At 38.3% G+C, this 15,386-nt stretch overlaps 1 protein-coding gene across 2 annotated transcripts in view; it reads left to right on the forward strand.

Annotated features, from left to right (window-relative positions):
* LIN7A (lin-7 homolog A, crumbs cell polarity complex component) overlaps positions 1-14,509 on the forward strand; it is a 49,373-nt gene extending 34,864 nt beyond the window's left edge. Inside the window, exons 3-6 of one of the 2 annotated variants that reach the window (XM_063322863.1) lie at positions 2,498-2,569; positions 4,956-5,165; positions 10,831-11,043; positions 12,714-14,509. In XM_063322863.1, the coding sequence (XP_063178933.1) occupies positions 2,498-2,569; positions 4,956-5,165; positions 10,831-11,043 (495 nt within the window). In that variant the 3' untranslated portion in view covers positions 12,714-14,509. The remainder of the gene's footprint in view (positions 1-2,497; positions 2,570-4,955; positions 5,166-10,830; positions 11,044-12,713) is intronic. The other variant, XM_063322862.1, reaches the window with a different exon arrangement.
* Positions 14,510-15,386: the final 877 nt, after the last annotated feature.

Below are 15,386 nucleotides of genomic sequence, written 5' to 3' on the forward strand. Positions count from 1 at the left end.
ACTACTGAGTTTGTTCTTTCAGCAGTATACAAGTTAGTTACCCTGATATTGGATATTATGAAGCCTACTAGCTACATACTGGTAGGATGCAGACAATATGGAATTACATGACATTAAACCTAGCAGTAATCACATGAACGTATCAGTATCTGCTCACTTTTGTGATATTCTACCTTAGTAATGAATATTTTAAAGAACTTCTAGTAACTGTTCTTATATTTGAAATCTCGTGACCCATTTTCAAAACAATTTAATGTCATAATATTTCAATAATCAAAGATATGCTTTTAAACGTTATAGCCAGCCACAGCATTTGTAGCTGTGCAAGCAAAACTGATATGTACAATCATCTGTTATGCTTTAAGATAAAAGGGGACCTGCAGATATTAAGAAAATACAACATTATCAGTGGTTTGATACAGTATGGGTTTTGAGGTAACAAGTATTTAGTGATTCATTACTGCAATAACACAGTATTCTTATATAATGTAGTAGTTGTTCTTATAATTATTTAAGAATATGTCCTACGACATAACACAATAAATGTTGAACTGATCTGGGCAGGATTATGCTGAATATGTAGACTCAACACAATTTTATGATGACATCATCCAGTACAAAGATAGAACAAACCAGAGATCCTCTAGAGGCTATAAAAGAGCTTTCTTTCCCTATTTTTAAAATTAAGGGCAAAATCCTGGCCTATACTGAGTTCAATGCCAATTTTACCAATGGAAGCAAGATTTCATTTCAAATGGAGAAAGCAGGAAATTTTTTGGCATGCTCCCCTGTCTCAGTTTTCTTCACTGACCCAAGTTCTTCTGAATTAAGTCCTGGGATGACTTCTGTTCTGATAATAGTAAAGACAAATAATGTTTTTGCTGTGTTTTGAAAGTGTTTAGCGTATTTCAGATCTCCAAAATGGATTGCATTTTTAATCTCTTTTCCTTTTTTGCCTTTCCCTTGTATATGATATCCCTCAAAAACAGTTTGGGGGTCAGTCATCCCAAACATTTTACTACTCGAGAGTCTTTGATTACCACTATGTCTGTCCACCGAGATCAGAAATGAGCCACACATCTTAATTCCCATATTGTTTGTAGCAGTATGTTTGTCAGTGAGTAGGTTCAGTGGGGAGAGATACCTCATTATGATACTGCATAGCAAGTCGTCAGGACAGGGAAATGGGCAAATTTTACCTATCAATGGGACAAGCCATTGTTTACAAGTCAGTTAAGTACAGGATCTGACACCTTCTCTGCCAAAGTAACATCTATGTTACCAAAGAGGGAGGTTTTGGCACTCCTACTAAAGTATCACGAAGTCAGTGAAAGGTAAGTATATTTTGGAAAGTACGATTGAATCTGCACTCCTCGAGGACTCTAAGAAAGAGATTGCTGTAAAAGCTAACATACTTTACCAGCAAAGGTTCTCTCTGAGGAGTGCAACCTGAGCCATAAGGCACATGAAAAAACAAAATTCCTGATGAAGTATCCCAAGAAATGCCCGGAGTAAATCAGTGGCATATAGGAACATTTTATTATTTTTTTTTTAGGTTTGGTGGTTCTATAAACAAATTAAATAAAATGTTTTGTTTGTTTGCATTCACCTTTGTCTTTCAAAAAAATTCCATGCTATATAAAAATGTTTTTAATTTTTAGATTTTCTTTCAAAATAACTGGCTAGTATCAAGGCATTTTTTTGGTATTTTTCATCTAAGAATGTGTCAAATCTAAAGAAGAAAGGCAGTGTGAGGGAGCCTTTTACTTTCTCTTTACTGAAGATACTTAAAAGGGAGAATTAAGGACCAGAGGAAGTGGGGCAAGAGTCTATACCGGGGGGCGGCAGGGGGAACCCAGACAGAAAATTGTACATATTGGCAATGTTGATTTTATGCCATTTATGTGAATGTACAATTCCTTTCTGAAGGATATTCTTACCTATTGTCTGTGTCTGACCTACCCAACTGACAGCCCTTTTTGCAATTCCTAGCTATGGTTGATGGAAACCAGTACTATGACCTTTCTCCAAAATTTACTTTTCACTTCCATCCTTCAGCATCTCTATGCTGAGCAATTTACATATTTTTTTAACATCAGTCCCCTAAATCTTTAGTTCATAGGAAAATTTAAAGAACAAAGAAGCTAAGACACCGCTCAAATCAGTTCAGATCATCTGCATGGAAATCAGTTGCTTGGAGACACCAGTTTTTGATAACGTACAACCTAACTGTCCTCTTTTTGGGAAATGACACGCTAGAGATGGGAAGGGAATCATGCTGGAGGATGTACAGTTAAGTTTGCAAAGTGTCATGAGAAACACAGATTGATGTTTTCTGTAAACCTAAGTTCAGCAGTCACTTGACTATGTGATTGCATGAATACAGCATTAATGAAATGTAGTCTTATGAGGGAAAGGGACTGTCCTGTCTGGGTTAATATAAAGTCCTTGTTTTGCTTCTATAATTAATTGCATTTTATTTTCATGAACATTTTAGGTGTATCAATACATGCATGAAACCATAACTGTTAATGGCTGCCCCGAATTCCGAGCCAGGGCCACTGCAAAGGTAGGATACGTGCAACTGTTGAAATATGTGTTACCAAAGTGACCTAGTAATTGACTGTGCGCGTGTGTGTTTCAGGTATTCGTGTGTACACTGTAAGAAAATTTAGACATCAGTGGCAGCCCAGAGTCTAGAACCAGTGCTACTTCCCAGGTAACAATCATAATGGAAAATTTCAACCTTTATGCTGCTTCTGTAGCTTAAGAAAAGAGAATGATTTATGGAAATTGATGCTTTTTGAAAAGTTGCTTTGCAAAAGCAAATCTACTGGTTCATTCTGTAGAAGTCTGCCTGCAACAACCAATATTTTAATGGATTGTTTTCCCATACAGCTCATCCAGAGAGGACACAGTGATTTGGGAGATAGAAATTAAGAAGTCAAAATTCCACTTTTAGCTAACGGGAACTGTAGGTACTGAGAAAGTGGTAAGGATGGACAGTGACAAAAATGGCCTGATCGAGAGACTCCACACCCAAATACAAGCCCATTTTTTCTGATGCATTACCTGCTTTAATAAAATATATCGTCTCTTTGTCCATATTGACCTGCCTTTCTCATATCTTTAGACCATGACAGCTACATTGCTGCTACTACTAAGATCATAATTTTCTAAGGGAACTCACACAACCATGAAAATACCCGTTCTGTGTGCCAGTGTGAAATATGCTCTGTATTTTCATAACATGCACAAAGATATATGCTTCCAAACAGGGAGGTCCGCCATGGCTTTCTTTTTCCCATTATCATTTTGTGCTCAACAGTGTATTCTGGGTGGTGTGGCAGATACTATGCAAAACAGGTAAACCTGCAAAAGCCATAAACCTTTTTTAGAGATATTTCTTTATGGTCACACTCCTATGAAATTAGTGGCAAAACTTCCTGAAATCCTAATGGAACTAAGATCTTACCATTATGTATTTGTGTTAAGAGATTTCAATTTAAAGCTGTATCAGAAGATGAAGGTTGTGAGCATGTTACAAAATGATTTCTACAGTATTTTAGAGAAGCAAGCTGTATAGTAGCCAGCAAATAACCTAATATACGTTAAATTGCAGTGTATTTTCTTTACTAAATAGACCGTTCTTTTCTGTAGGCTGTTCGTCTGATGTTAACATTCTTCTAATTGAAAGTTAATGAACAATGTAAATTTGTAAGGTCTATGCTTCTATATAGAGAAATGTGTATATGAAATCTTGATTTGTCTACACTGCAGGTAAAAACAGAAATTATTGCTATGTTGTACAGTAAATGGGGAGAAATCCAATTAGCGTTTGCCATTCTCATTTCTTATTCATATAGAACAGCAGGGTTACAGAGCAATGTTTCAATATCGCAATATCTCCTGGTTATTTCTGGGCTGTCTGCATTGCATTCTCCTAGTGCATTCATGTCTGACGTAAAATGTATGCATGATGACAAGGTCTGCATGTGCAAAAACATGTAACTGAGAATGATCCATTATGTCACATCATCCACTAGCTTCTATTAAGCATAAGCATTATAAGGATGCTCAAAAAACATCAGCGTAATGCAGAATTGTTTGAGCAGTTTGGACTACAAACACACGCCGAAAAGGATAGAAGAAGTTCTTAAAGTTTATTTAATGACTTACTAAGATCTATAAGTGGGAAAATACTTGTAGTGAAAAATAAAGTATAAAATGTAATATTTTTCTGGATGCAAGCTTTACAGTTTGTTACATGGGATTTTTTTTGCCAGAGTAAGATTAGCAATCTTGGATTTTTCTAATTGATTTATAAATCCATTGTCTTAAGATTTAATTTTTCAATAAAGGTTTTGATCCAATTATATTATAAAAACTCACATTCCTGTTCCAGGAGTTAATTAGTTTGAGAGATTTCATAAAGATTATGAATTCAACTTTTTAAAATAGGAATATCCTGTTAGGATTTTTTTCTGTGCCCAAAGAATGAAAAAAATAAATCCGTACCTCTGAAAGCAGAGCAGAGAGTTAACAGTTCGGTCCATCCTCTTTATTTCAACTAGGAACACAGCAGAGATCACATTAACCTATCCCAGAGTAACAAATTTTCTCCCTGCGAAAAAGGAAAGAAGAAATGCACTAGTCATCATAAGTGCTCACCACCACGTAGTCAGGCTTCCCGGTGCCTACTTCTGGCTCTGCTGCTAACTTTCTGCGTTATCTTTGACAAGTCACCTAAACTTTCCGTTCCTCTGCTTATTCCTTTATTTCAAAGGCATTGGCACGGAACTGAATTTTTTTTAAAACGCTTTCAGATGATCAGAAAAAGTCAGAATAAAATCCTGAAATGTCTTCACAGGAATGAATTCTTCCTGCAAATGAACAACAGAATGTAAGTCAGCGTTCTCCCTACATGGCCAAATCACTCATCTTTTTTCTTCCAGGCAACAGTTGCTGCTTTTGCTGCAAGCGAAGGCCATTCACACCCACGAGTGGTGGAGCTGCCAAAGACTGATGAAGGCCTGGGCTTTAATGTCATGGGAGGAAAGGAACAAAATTCACCTATTTATATTTCTCGCATCATTCCTGGAGGAGTGGCAGAAAGGCACGGAGGGCTCAAACGGGGGGACCAGCTGCTTTCAGTTAATGGAGTGGTATGTGGAAATTTGATAGAGCTTTCATTTTCATCTGGTTTTTCATTTTTCACAGCTGTTCTAATATCGTGATTTAAAATGCAGCCATATGAAACAAAAGGAGTTAGCTCTGTGAGAGACCTTCAGTGTGCATTTGTGGTGCAGTGAGGCAAAGCTGCATCGACAACTTTGTGCCTCTACAGCTTCTATTGCCATGGAGGGTGCTTGAAGAGCTTCATTTTAAATCCACACCACATGCTTAATTTACAAGCAAGCTATGTCTTTCTTAATTGATAATTCTGCAAATCCCTTTTGCAATAAGAGCATAGTAACAGGCTTTGTCATTCTTGCACTTCACAGCCTCTGAGGCACACAGCCCTTCCCCAGCACACTGATGCCTCAGTGGCACTTGTGCAGCCTTGTGACCTTCAGAGCATTTGAACACATAAAATCAAAAGAAATTTGGTGAGCGTGTTTGGTGCTGATGTGCAATGGAAGGTACATTACAGGTTACTTTCAGTGACACTCATCCAGCTGTGATATCTATGTCTGAGAATTCAGCTGTACAAACACACACGTACAGGGAGCGTATATTTTCAGTAAAAAGGTACATTTTTTACATACTTATTTTTCATATAAGTCAATACTTCAGGGTGGAGTGTTTTGCAATAGTTTCACTGTGAATGCCAGTATTGAGGTAGAAATAAAAGGGCTTTTGGAATAGAGAGGAAAAATAAGGCTCTGAATACATGACATGGGTCAAATTCTGCCTTTCATTTTGCTTTTTGTTCCCTTTTACAAGAGAATGTAAAGTACTGAAAGGGTAAGCATACTCATTCATATAACCCTGCACTTCTCTAAATAAAAACATAATCCTTTTTCATGCAAAACCTCCATCTAAAACTCATATGTAAATACACTAAAGGCATGTAGGAGCAATTCCTGAATCCAGTCATAAACATAAGACTTTCCAACTTAAATTTCCTCTTTGTTGCAAGCCCATAAAGAATGAAAAAAATGCTGTTTTCTCCATGCTTTCATGTTGTCATCTGTTTCTCTCAACAATAGCTATTCACTTTCTCTTGAAACAAAATATCAGTGCAACACTTCAGATAGACTTTTTACCACTTCTTCTGTCAACCATCGTGTTCTCAAAAGAGAAATAATAGGTCTGGAAGCTTACTTGCCCCTGTGCACAATGAGAAAGAGCAGATACAAAACAAAAAAAAGAAAACCCACTGAAAAGATTATTTAGTCTTGGGGAAAAGCAGCTGAACATTTAATAAGTAAATTGCCTGAACTTCACTGATGGGAAGTAGGTCAAATAGTTTTGTTGTGGTTCAGCACTTCTTTCAACAGGTGAATAAAAAGACAGATAAAAGAGTTTATATCCACTAATTGATGGATGGTTCTTGAAAAATCCTTTTACTGTCAAACAGCATCTAGGCAAATACCAGGGAGGAAAGTGGTGAACCTTCAGATGTCAAGATATATTGCATTTGACTGTTGTCACCTCTATTTCATGATACTCTGTTAAAAAAAATCATGGATGTGCTCTAGAATATATATTAAGCTATTGTAGCAAAAAACGACGATATAAAATTCCAATTGCATGGAGGTACATTAGAAAGTTGATTCCGAGATGCAGCAGAAGTGTTTTTGTGTTCGGAGTCTAAACAACAGAATATGAAGTTTAAATTGCAATTGCATACTTGAAATAATGTCTATGAGCAACTGTTTGTACACCAGTCTTGGGCTGAATTAAGCCCATACAGTATAATTTGTAAAAAGGCAAAAATTATAGAAGTGGTAATTTGTTTGCAGACAGCTTGAGACAGAAGGAAAAAGCTCTAAATTTAACATTGTTCACTGGGACTAGTTCACTTCGTGCTTCTCAATTTAGCTGGAGAAAAGCAAATAATATACAGTATGTACAATACAACAGACGGCTCAGCAGTGGAACATGAAATGAAAATGAAATATCTGTAACTTGTTTGTGCTCAGAAGTTGGTGGTTATCCAACTTTATAATTATCAGCATAAAATTAGAGCTTTGTGTTCAGAATCCAGATTTGTTATCCCAGCATGACTGGGATGACTGTTCCTTGAGCTGTTTCACTGGATGTTAAAAAAAGTGTTTTCTCATTATGCTGCAGGATTTGTTACATACCTTTGTCCCACACCACCTAAAAGTAAAGGAAATTGAAAGCAGTAAGCCCTGCAGATGGCTCAGCAAAGGCACACACTGGTGGCTGTTCATATCTGCCAAAGATTGTGCATTTGTCAGATACCTGGTGTAAGTCAGATACAGAAAGGGATACAAAATAGGTTTATAATGGCTAATTTCTCACCCAAGCATTTGCTTACAGATATCTAATAGAAATATTCTTCTCAGTTTCTCAGCCTGAGGGGTAACAATCAGATTCTCTTTTTTGTCTGCAGGAGAGTGGGATTTTTTTTTCTTTTATATTTATGACAAGTCTGTGAGCCTGGTTACAGTGATGCGTGGTTTTCCCCCACACCGTATCTGCAGTTCTTTCAACTGTTCTTGTCTCTACAGTTTTGCATCCCTTTTTTTGGTGCAATCTTCCAATGCAATAAGGGAAAACAGATGGAAGTATATATAAATATATGTAATCAAAAATTACATATTAAATACAGATACACATTTATCAAATAAATAAAGATATAAATTTATTAAATGTCATGTTTGGTGGGCAGTTCTTAAGTAACATGAGTGTCAGATCCTCGCCATGTCCCCAGCCGGTGTAATCCAGTCAGCAAAATCCCTTGTACAGGCATGACCAATACCAGCAGGAGTCCTTCACCAACACAGCCTCAGAGGGTTCCAGAGGCGGAAGAATTCAAACAGCAAAACAACTTCCTTCCTTGCTGGTTTAAGTTCTTTTCGTACTCCAAGGGACTCTGCTATTTAAGTTGTACAGCTACTACTATGCAGGTAAAGCATTTGTAATGCCTTGGAAATACGAGTGCAAGCAGCAATGAAGATGTTAAGAGCAAGTATAGTGATCATATTAATAGCAGCTGAAAACTGCAGTTGTTAAGACCCGTGTCAGGTACATTTGGAGAGTAGTATTCGTATATGCATTTGTTATTCTCCCCTCTTTGGTTGTGGTTCGGAGCTTTAGGCTTGATTCCGTATCATTACTGTTCAAGACAATGGGAGTTTTCAATTGACCTGAATAGCAACACAGTCAAACCCTTCGTTTGTAATTAGAAAATACTGGTTGTAAACTGGAAGAATAAGGCCGGAGGCAAATGGGAAAGAAAACAGGCCAATCATGAATTAAAAACAGTTTACAAAGTTGTACGAAGTATTAAAATATACCATCTTGTTATTCCCCTACAGAACAGATAGAATCACAATTGCTTATCAATGGCAGTTAGAACCATCCAACTCTTTGAAAGCAAATTAATATTTTAGCTACTTGATTTAGCTTGGAAGCTTACAATTCTTGTTCATAGCCTGTTGTAAGTTCATAATGTTCCACAGCAAAACTGATCACGACAACACTGAGTACACTGTTCTTTCCTCTGAATGTCCATGCCACGCCATACTGACCACAATTCACAAGCAAAAATCGAAATATAAAACAATACCAAATTTTATAACCAAAGTTAAGAACTGTGTTTACAAATATCAAAGCCAGTCACAAAGCAATGATTTATAAAAGATAGCTAGTTACAGTATGTGTTAGTTATGATGACCTCTTCTAACATTGAGCAGTTATGGGGTAAGGGACATGGGGAAGAGGTTTTAATTTGTATCTGTGACTTGTTCATTAAAAAAAATTCACAAAACACCCCATGCATCCATAGCTTTTTTTTTAAACTCTTTGGAGCATTAGATACACTCACTGTTTCTTATACAACAGTTTCCTTTTTTCCAGGTATTTGTAAGGAAACTCTTTTTTCTCCAAATTGCTTTTGGGTAGCAGTGCTTATTCAGCAGATTTATCCCAATCACAATTTATAACAAATCTGGTCATCACAGATCATGAATTTTCTTTAAGATCTTTGAATAGGAGACCTACTAGAGGAATTTCACAGTCAAATGCCTGTTTACTTCCAGGTTTTCCTGTTTCTGGTAATCATTTCAGCACCTGAAATGATTCATTATTTCTCTAAGTTGCATTAATATTTTTGAAGCATCTTAACATTTCTGTAGAAACTCTTGAGTCCAGTCAGTTGACCCAGGCATGAAATAATTATTTGTGTTAATATGTTGAAGGATATTTAACGGAAGAAAGATACACAGCAAGGCGATAAGCTTGAATTGTGTTGTTTATATTATTTATGTAGAAGCGTACTGTGTCTGCTTTTTGAAACTTTTAAATCATTATTTCTAGCTCATAGTGTGGCACAGCAGAAGTAATTCTTATTCACTGTTCTTGCACAATGCTACTCAGTCAAATAGGAGAGATGAAAATAGAAAGAATTTTCTTCTGACAGTTGCTATAACGATGCTAAGTCATTCTTTTAGCATGAATTGAACTTCAGATATTTTGAATGCTGCTTCTCTTTGGAGGCCTATGGGTATGGTTTCATTTTAAATAGCGTGGTATACATAAGAGTTTTAAAACACAGCATGTAGTAAAACTGTGATTTATTTTATGTGGGAAGAAAATGACTTATTTTTTAAATGGTCTGAAATCCATGTGAAGAGCACAGTTGTGCAGTCCTTTTTTTTTCTCTGCAGAGATACTTTTGTTTGTTGGAATATATCCTACAATACACATAGACAATTATACACTATTAGAACGTTTTTCCCGTTCTCTTAAGGTGCGGGACAATCGACATGCCTGAAAAGCACTCCGGTCCATCCACTTAATTGTAGAAATTAAATACTCTTTTCACAGCAGAGTCACCTCCCCTTTTGGAAATTTACTGTTTCAATGTCGGCATAGAAATCAGAGCTTGAGCCCCTTTGGGAATACTTTTGATTTCACAGCAGATATCACCTTACTGTAAACCATTTTCCAGAGAGGGGGGGAAAATATGTATTCCTTCAGCAAGAACTTGCAGGGTTTCAGTTGCTGGTGTTTGATTGCTTACAACTAACCGGATAAAGACTAGTTTATTTCCAACGGAGCGCCCCTGTCACATAAACATTAAACATGTGGGCAGTGCCATTAAGCGCATAAGAGGTGGCTTGTCCCTGGCAGCAGCGGGCAGGCTCCTTCGCCTGCAGCTCGGCAGCTGCTGAATCACCGCATGTCGTGATCCTGGCGGGATCCAAACAGGGCCAGGGTGTAAGAAAGGGATTGCGACTTCAAACTTGCAATTTCTTCATTTCTTACCAACATTTAAATACTTATTTCTGTACCTCGCAAACAAACTGGGTCTTTGCTGCGGGGTTGGGGTTTTTTTAAACATTATTTTTGTTTGCAGAAAGCTTGTTGAGTATTTCCCCTCCTATTCACACAGATCAGAAATTAGGTTTTTAATGCAACCTAAAACGGATTTGACTTATTTAAGATATGAAAATGAATACGTTCTCAGCAGTGCATAAATCTTACTTAACTCAACGCTTTCCCTTAATGGTCCCCTGAAAAATGTCAGGTGTGGAAACTTCGTAAAACCCCGACAGCCTTTCCGTATGAAAAAGAGGGCAGAGCTCTACATCAAAGCGTTTCCCTGATTAAATCTGTTCTCCCTGCTCCCAGAGCGTGGAAGGAGAGCACCACGAGAAGGCGGTGGAGCTGCTGAAGGCAGCTAAGGACAGCGTCAAGCTGGTGGTACGCTACACTCCCAAGGTGCTGGAGGAGATGGAGGCTCGCTTCGAAAAACTGAGGACGGCCCGGCGCCGGCAACAGCAGCAATTGCTCATCCAGCAGCAGCAGCAGCAGCAAAACACACAGCAAAACCATATGTCGTAGGTGAGAGGATTCATTGGTCTTCCCTAAAGCCCGCTGACAGCACACTGCCTGGGCCAGCAGCTCCCGGGGTCCAGGGGTCCGTCGGGGCAGGGCCTGGTGCTGGCCCATCCCCGCCCCAGCCAGGCTCAGGGCAGCCGGGGGGCACCGGGGCAGCCCCATCCCTAGGCCTGGGGGACCTCCATGGGGCTGAGGCCTGGACATGGGCCTGCAGGCGAGCCCAGCTCGGCAGAGCCCATGGCCAGGCCGGGCAGGGCTGTGGGGAGATGGAGACCAGCCCTCCTCTGGCGTCAGTGAGGCAGGGGCTGATGGTCCCAGGGAGCTGACGTGGGAGTCTGGGCCAGGAACAGGGTGGGGGGAGCCCTGGGGGACCGACGTGGAGTCCTGGGCCGGCGACAAGGTGATGGGAGCCCAGGGAGGGGTCAGGGACAGTCAGGGCTGGCCATGCCCTCGGGGCCCCAGCAAGCACATACTGCAGGGAGGATGATCAGAGCTCGTTCTTTGGTACATTTCCACGTGGTCTGTCCCAGTAAAAATGCATTCTGAAAATAGGTGAAAGGCCCTAACAAATTCTGGAACCAATTTCCAACGAATAACCCCAAGATCAATAGCGGCTAGGCAGCTCTGGTTCACCTGCGTAGCCTGCATAAGAAGTCTGTAGTTCCTGGGAATGCTTTTTAATTAAAAACCAGAGCATTTGTGACAAGCAAGAGTACGCTACCAGGTTTAGACACAGTTTAATGTATTTTCAAATAATCTGTTACCACTCTGCAACAGAACCTTGAGATTTGCTGCTGGTACCTAAAGAAAATTCTTCCCTGCTACAGGGAACCCAAACTTCACTCTGTAGTTCCTCTGCAGGGAACCCACAAGTGCTTATTTCTCATCTCCAGTTTGATAGGAAGTATTTCATTCACACTTGACTGACATTCAGTATTACAATAGCTTCTGAGAGGCTTGCAAGTTTCCCAGTGTAGTCGAAACACACAGCCTGTGAGCTACACAGATTCTCCATATATGCAGTTTTTCTGAAATCCGTGAGAGTTCATGACATAAATACATTTATAGATATGCTCCATTCATCCAAATGAAGTCAAGTAGGAAGCATGTCCCTTATTGGGACTTATATCCCAATCCTCCCCGTTTTATACCAGCTGTTCCCAAAACAGGAAGTTTGTACCAGTAAGAGTCTACAAGTGACTCAGAAAGTCCCCAAATGGTCAGAAACTGAAGCTCACAGTGATGGTTTCATTGTTGTTAATGTTGACACTGACCTCTCTTGATATTTAGAGGAAAAAAACCCACCTTGTAGACTCCTTGTCCTGTGACCACCAGAATTCCAGCTTTGTTGATACAAACAAAGGCACCGAGCGGGATCTGAATCCCACACCAGGGCCTCAGCTCAGGCAGGAGGTATATACAGTGGTATTTCATGAAGTAAGTTTTGGGTTTCTGTGTAAAATAGGGCCATTGCAGGAGACAAACATACAAATGGCAGTGTCTCATGTGAAGTTTTTCATTTTTTCAGTTACCTAAGTCTTTTCATTAGCAAGTAAGGTATTTTTACTGATGTGAATTTTTTCTTTAAACTGAAAGGAAAGAAAGGCAGGCAGAGACAGTCAGCAACTTAATTCCTTGTGCTTGCTCTGAGAAATGTGTTTCTTTAATTCTAGGTTATTCTCAAGAAAAAAGAAGCCTTGCTCAAGAGTTCAATAATCAAGCAACCAGAGCTGTACTTCAGTATTCCAGCAAAAGGAAACAACTACAGGAACACAAAACAGAATTCATCTGGAGAATGTGCAGTGCAAGAATGATGTAGTTAAGACAGACAAAGGGAGGGTACCTCCATGATGAGGCTTTTCAAAGCACGCAGCAGTCACAGGTACATCGTACTTCTGTGACGCTATTCCTAGTAAGAATAGCATGATAGGTAAACCCTATGAAACAGAGAAGTTCAGAGCTTCCAGATAATTCTGTTTGATCTAATCTTGCACTCCTTACTCTGACAAATTGGCCTGTTGGCTTTCTCTAGTCAGTGAAAGTTTTGTTTTAAGGAGATCAAGATTGTCTGCTTTTGGGGACAGAATCTTTCTCTACAGTTATCTCCAGAAGTGAACAACTACATCAGTTCAGAATTTTGCCACAGACATCAAACTCATGCATCACGCTTCAAAGCCACTTTGTACTATATATTGTAGAGCTGTTTTAACCTAACTTCCTGTTTATAATTTTCAATTTTCCTTCTGGAAATAGCAATTTACTATATTTATAAAGTATTCCATTTGTAGAAGCAATTGGCTTTTTACTCTTGGTGTTCCCATATATTTTATTATGCATCAACAGAGTGAGAAAGTTTTAGGTCAATTTTAATTTTATTAGTAGTAAAGTTAGGGAATCCTAGAACTGTATTTTTAAACGTAGGTATTGCTTGTATCTATTATAGTTACTATTCAGAAATCTATAACTGGATATATTATATATTTATTCCATAAAATATATATTGTCTGAATGTACCTGTTAGAGAAGTAGGGTCTTTGCTTAGCATGTATTGCAAATGTAGTAAGCTAATGTTAGCAAAAGACCAAGCTTTGTTTGGCAGATATTACTGTGATAGCATAATCTTGGCATTTCTATATTCTTTAATTTATTTTCCAATCTAATGTTAATATATTTTAGGGAGGAGGAAGTGTCATTTGTTTCTTTTAAGACTCGCACATTATCATTTAAATCAATTTGAAGTTAAGAGTTCTGGCTTTTTTTTTAATCAAACCAAATTGGAATGTGCAAACAAAATATATAACTAAGTTCTTAAGTTTACATGTCTGTTTTTCCAAAGAAGATAGTCAAAGCTGGAAGGCTATAAACATCATCTACATTTAAGAAAATTAGAAAATGGAACGCCCAAATTCTAAAAAAATTATGGTTTTCAGCATGCCTTTTATGCTTCATTAGAAAAGTCTGGGGGAGAAAAGGAGCTTAGAGGAGAACCCTTCGGTCCTTGCATGTTGAATACTCCAGCTGATGTCAGTGAAAGTTTAGTAACGTGGGGAATGTAGAAATGGTCTGAACGAGTGTTCTGGTTGTGAACTTGGAACAAAGTCAGAAACAATTAATATTTTCAAGGATCTATTCTCAAACAGAGAGAGGCAGAGCAAAACAGGGGAAATTGGCAGTATCATAGCATATGTTAGAAACCAAATGCAGGCTAGCCAGCAGTCTTGACAGTGTTTGATTAGTGTAAGTAGCCATTGAAAGGAAATTACTGTATTTTTGAAACCAAACAGCATGAATTCATCCAGAGAAGCCTCATTTTATACAGAGAAGTAATTCTATCCAGTGGTCATTGGTGACAATATCAATTAAGACAGTGGAGTTTGAGAACTACCAGAATTAAAGATGAAATATATTGTATTCTGCTCTGCACGGTGTCTTTTTATACTTAATAAAATTGTACGTACCTATTTTAAAACTGTATTCTCAAACAGACACTGCTATTAATATTGACAGTATATAAATTGTTATTATGACTGCGTATAACTGTTCTGTATCTCATCAGTATGATTTGAATTACATTGATATCTGCATTTTCAGAGACCAAGTATTCAGATTTAGTCAGCCCACTGTACTGCATTTTTCCAAATGCCGTCTCCACCTCCTCCCCTCCTCTTCCTCAAAAAATTTAGGTTTGATGGAGTGGAATGTGCTGATTAATAAATTTCAATAATAGAATGTCATTCATATAGAGAAGCATATAAAATTCATTTTCATATATTATTATTCAATAAATTATTTATACACACTAAAATTAACATTCTAGTCTTTGCCAACATTTAACAATAAGATGAAAGAAAAATATAAGTAAAATATAGCTGTCAATGAATTTGAAGTGGAAGCAGGAAGAAATAACTTTGTAAGGGTCACTTCATGCCTCTTACTGATCAATAAAACATACAGCCCCTTAATCACAGAGTAATCTGTGTCCCTAAATCTGTCATCTGCATTTAGTTGTAGGCAGTCTTTTCATTTGTGATTTAAACATCTTTGATCCTGATGCAGTAAAGCACTTCCACACATGCATTGCTGAATTAGGACCTACAAGAAGGGCAGGAAGAAGAACACTTTCCACATGCAGGTCTGCAGGTACTTGGGCATCATATTTTAACTGACTGGTCTCCTGGCATTTGCTGTTTCACTACACTGAATTCATATGCCTTCAGTCAACTTCGTGCATTTTATTGCTCCCATTTACCCTTGGGGCTCCCTCATGATTCTCTGCACTGGCAGCAAACTGAGGTAGGAGATCCAAAAAGTCTTTTCGGTCTCTTCATTACAGTAAGCAAAGAGGT

Source organism: Chroicocephalus ridibundus, chromosome 1 (assembly GCF_963924245.1).
Source record: "Chroicocephalus ridibundus chromosome 1, bChrRid1.1, whole genome shotgun sequence".
Classification (NCBI taxonomy): Eukaryota; Metazoa; Chordata; class Aves; order Charadriiformes; family Laridae; genus Chroicocephalus; species Chroicocephalus ridibundus.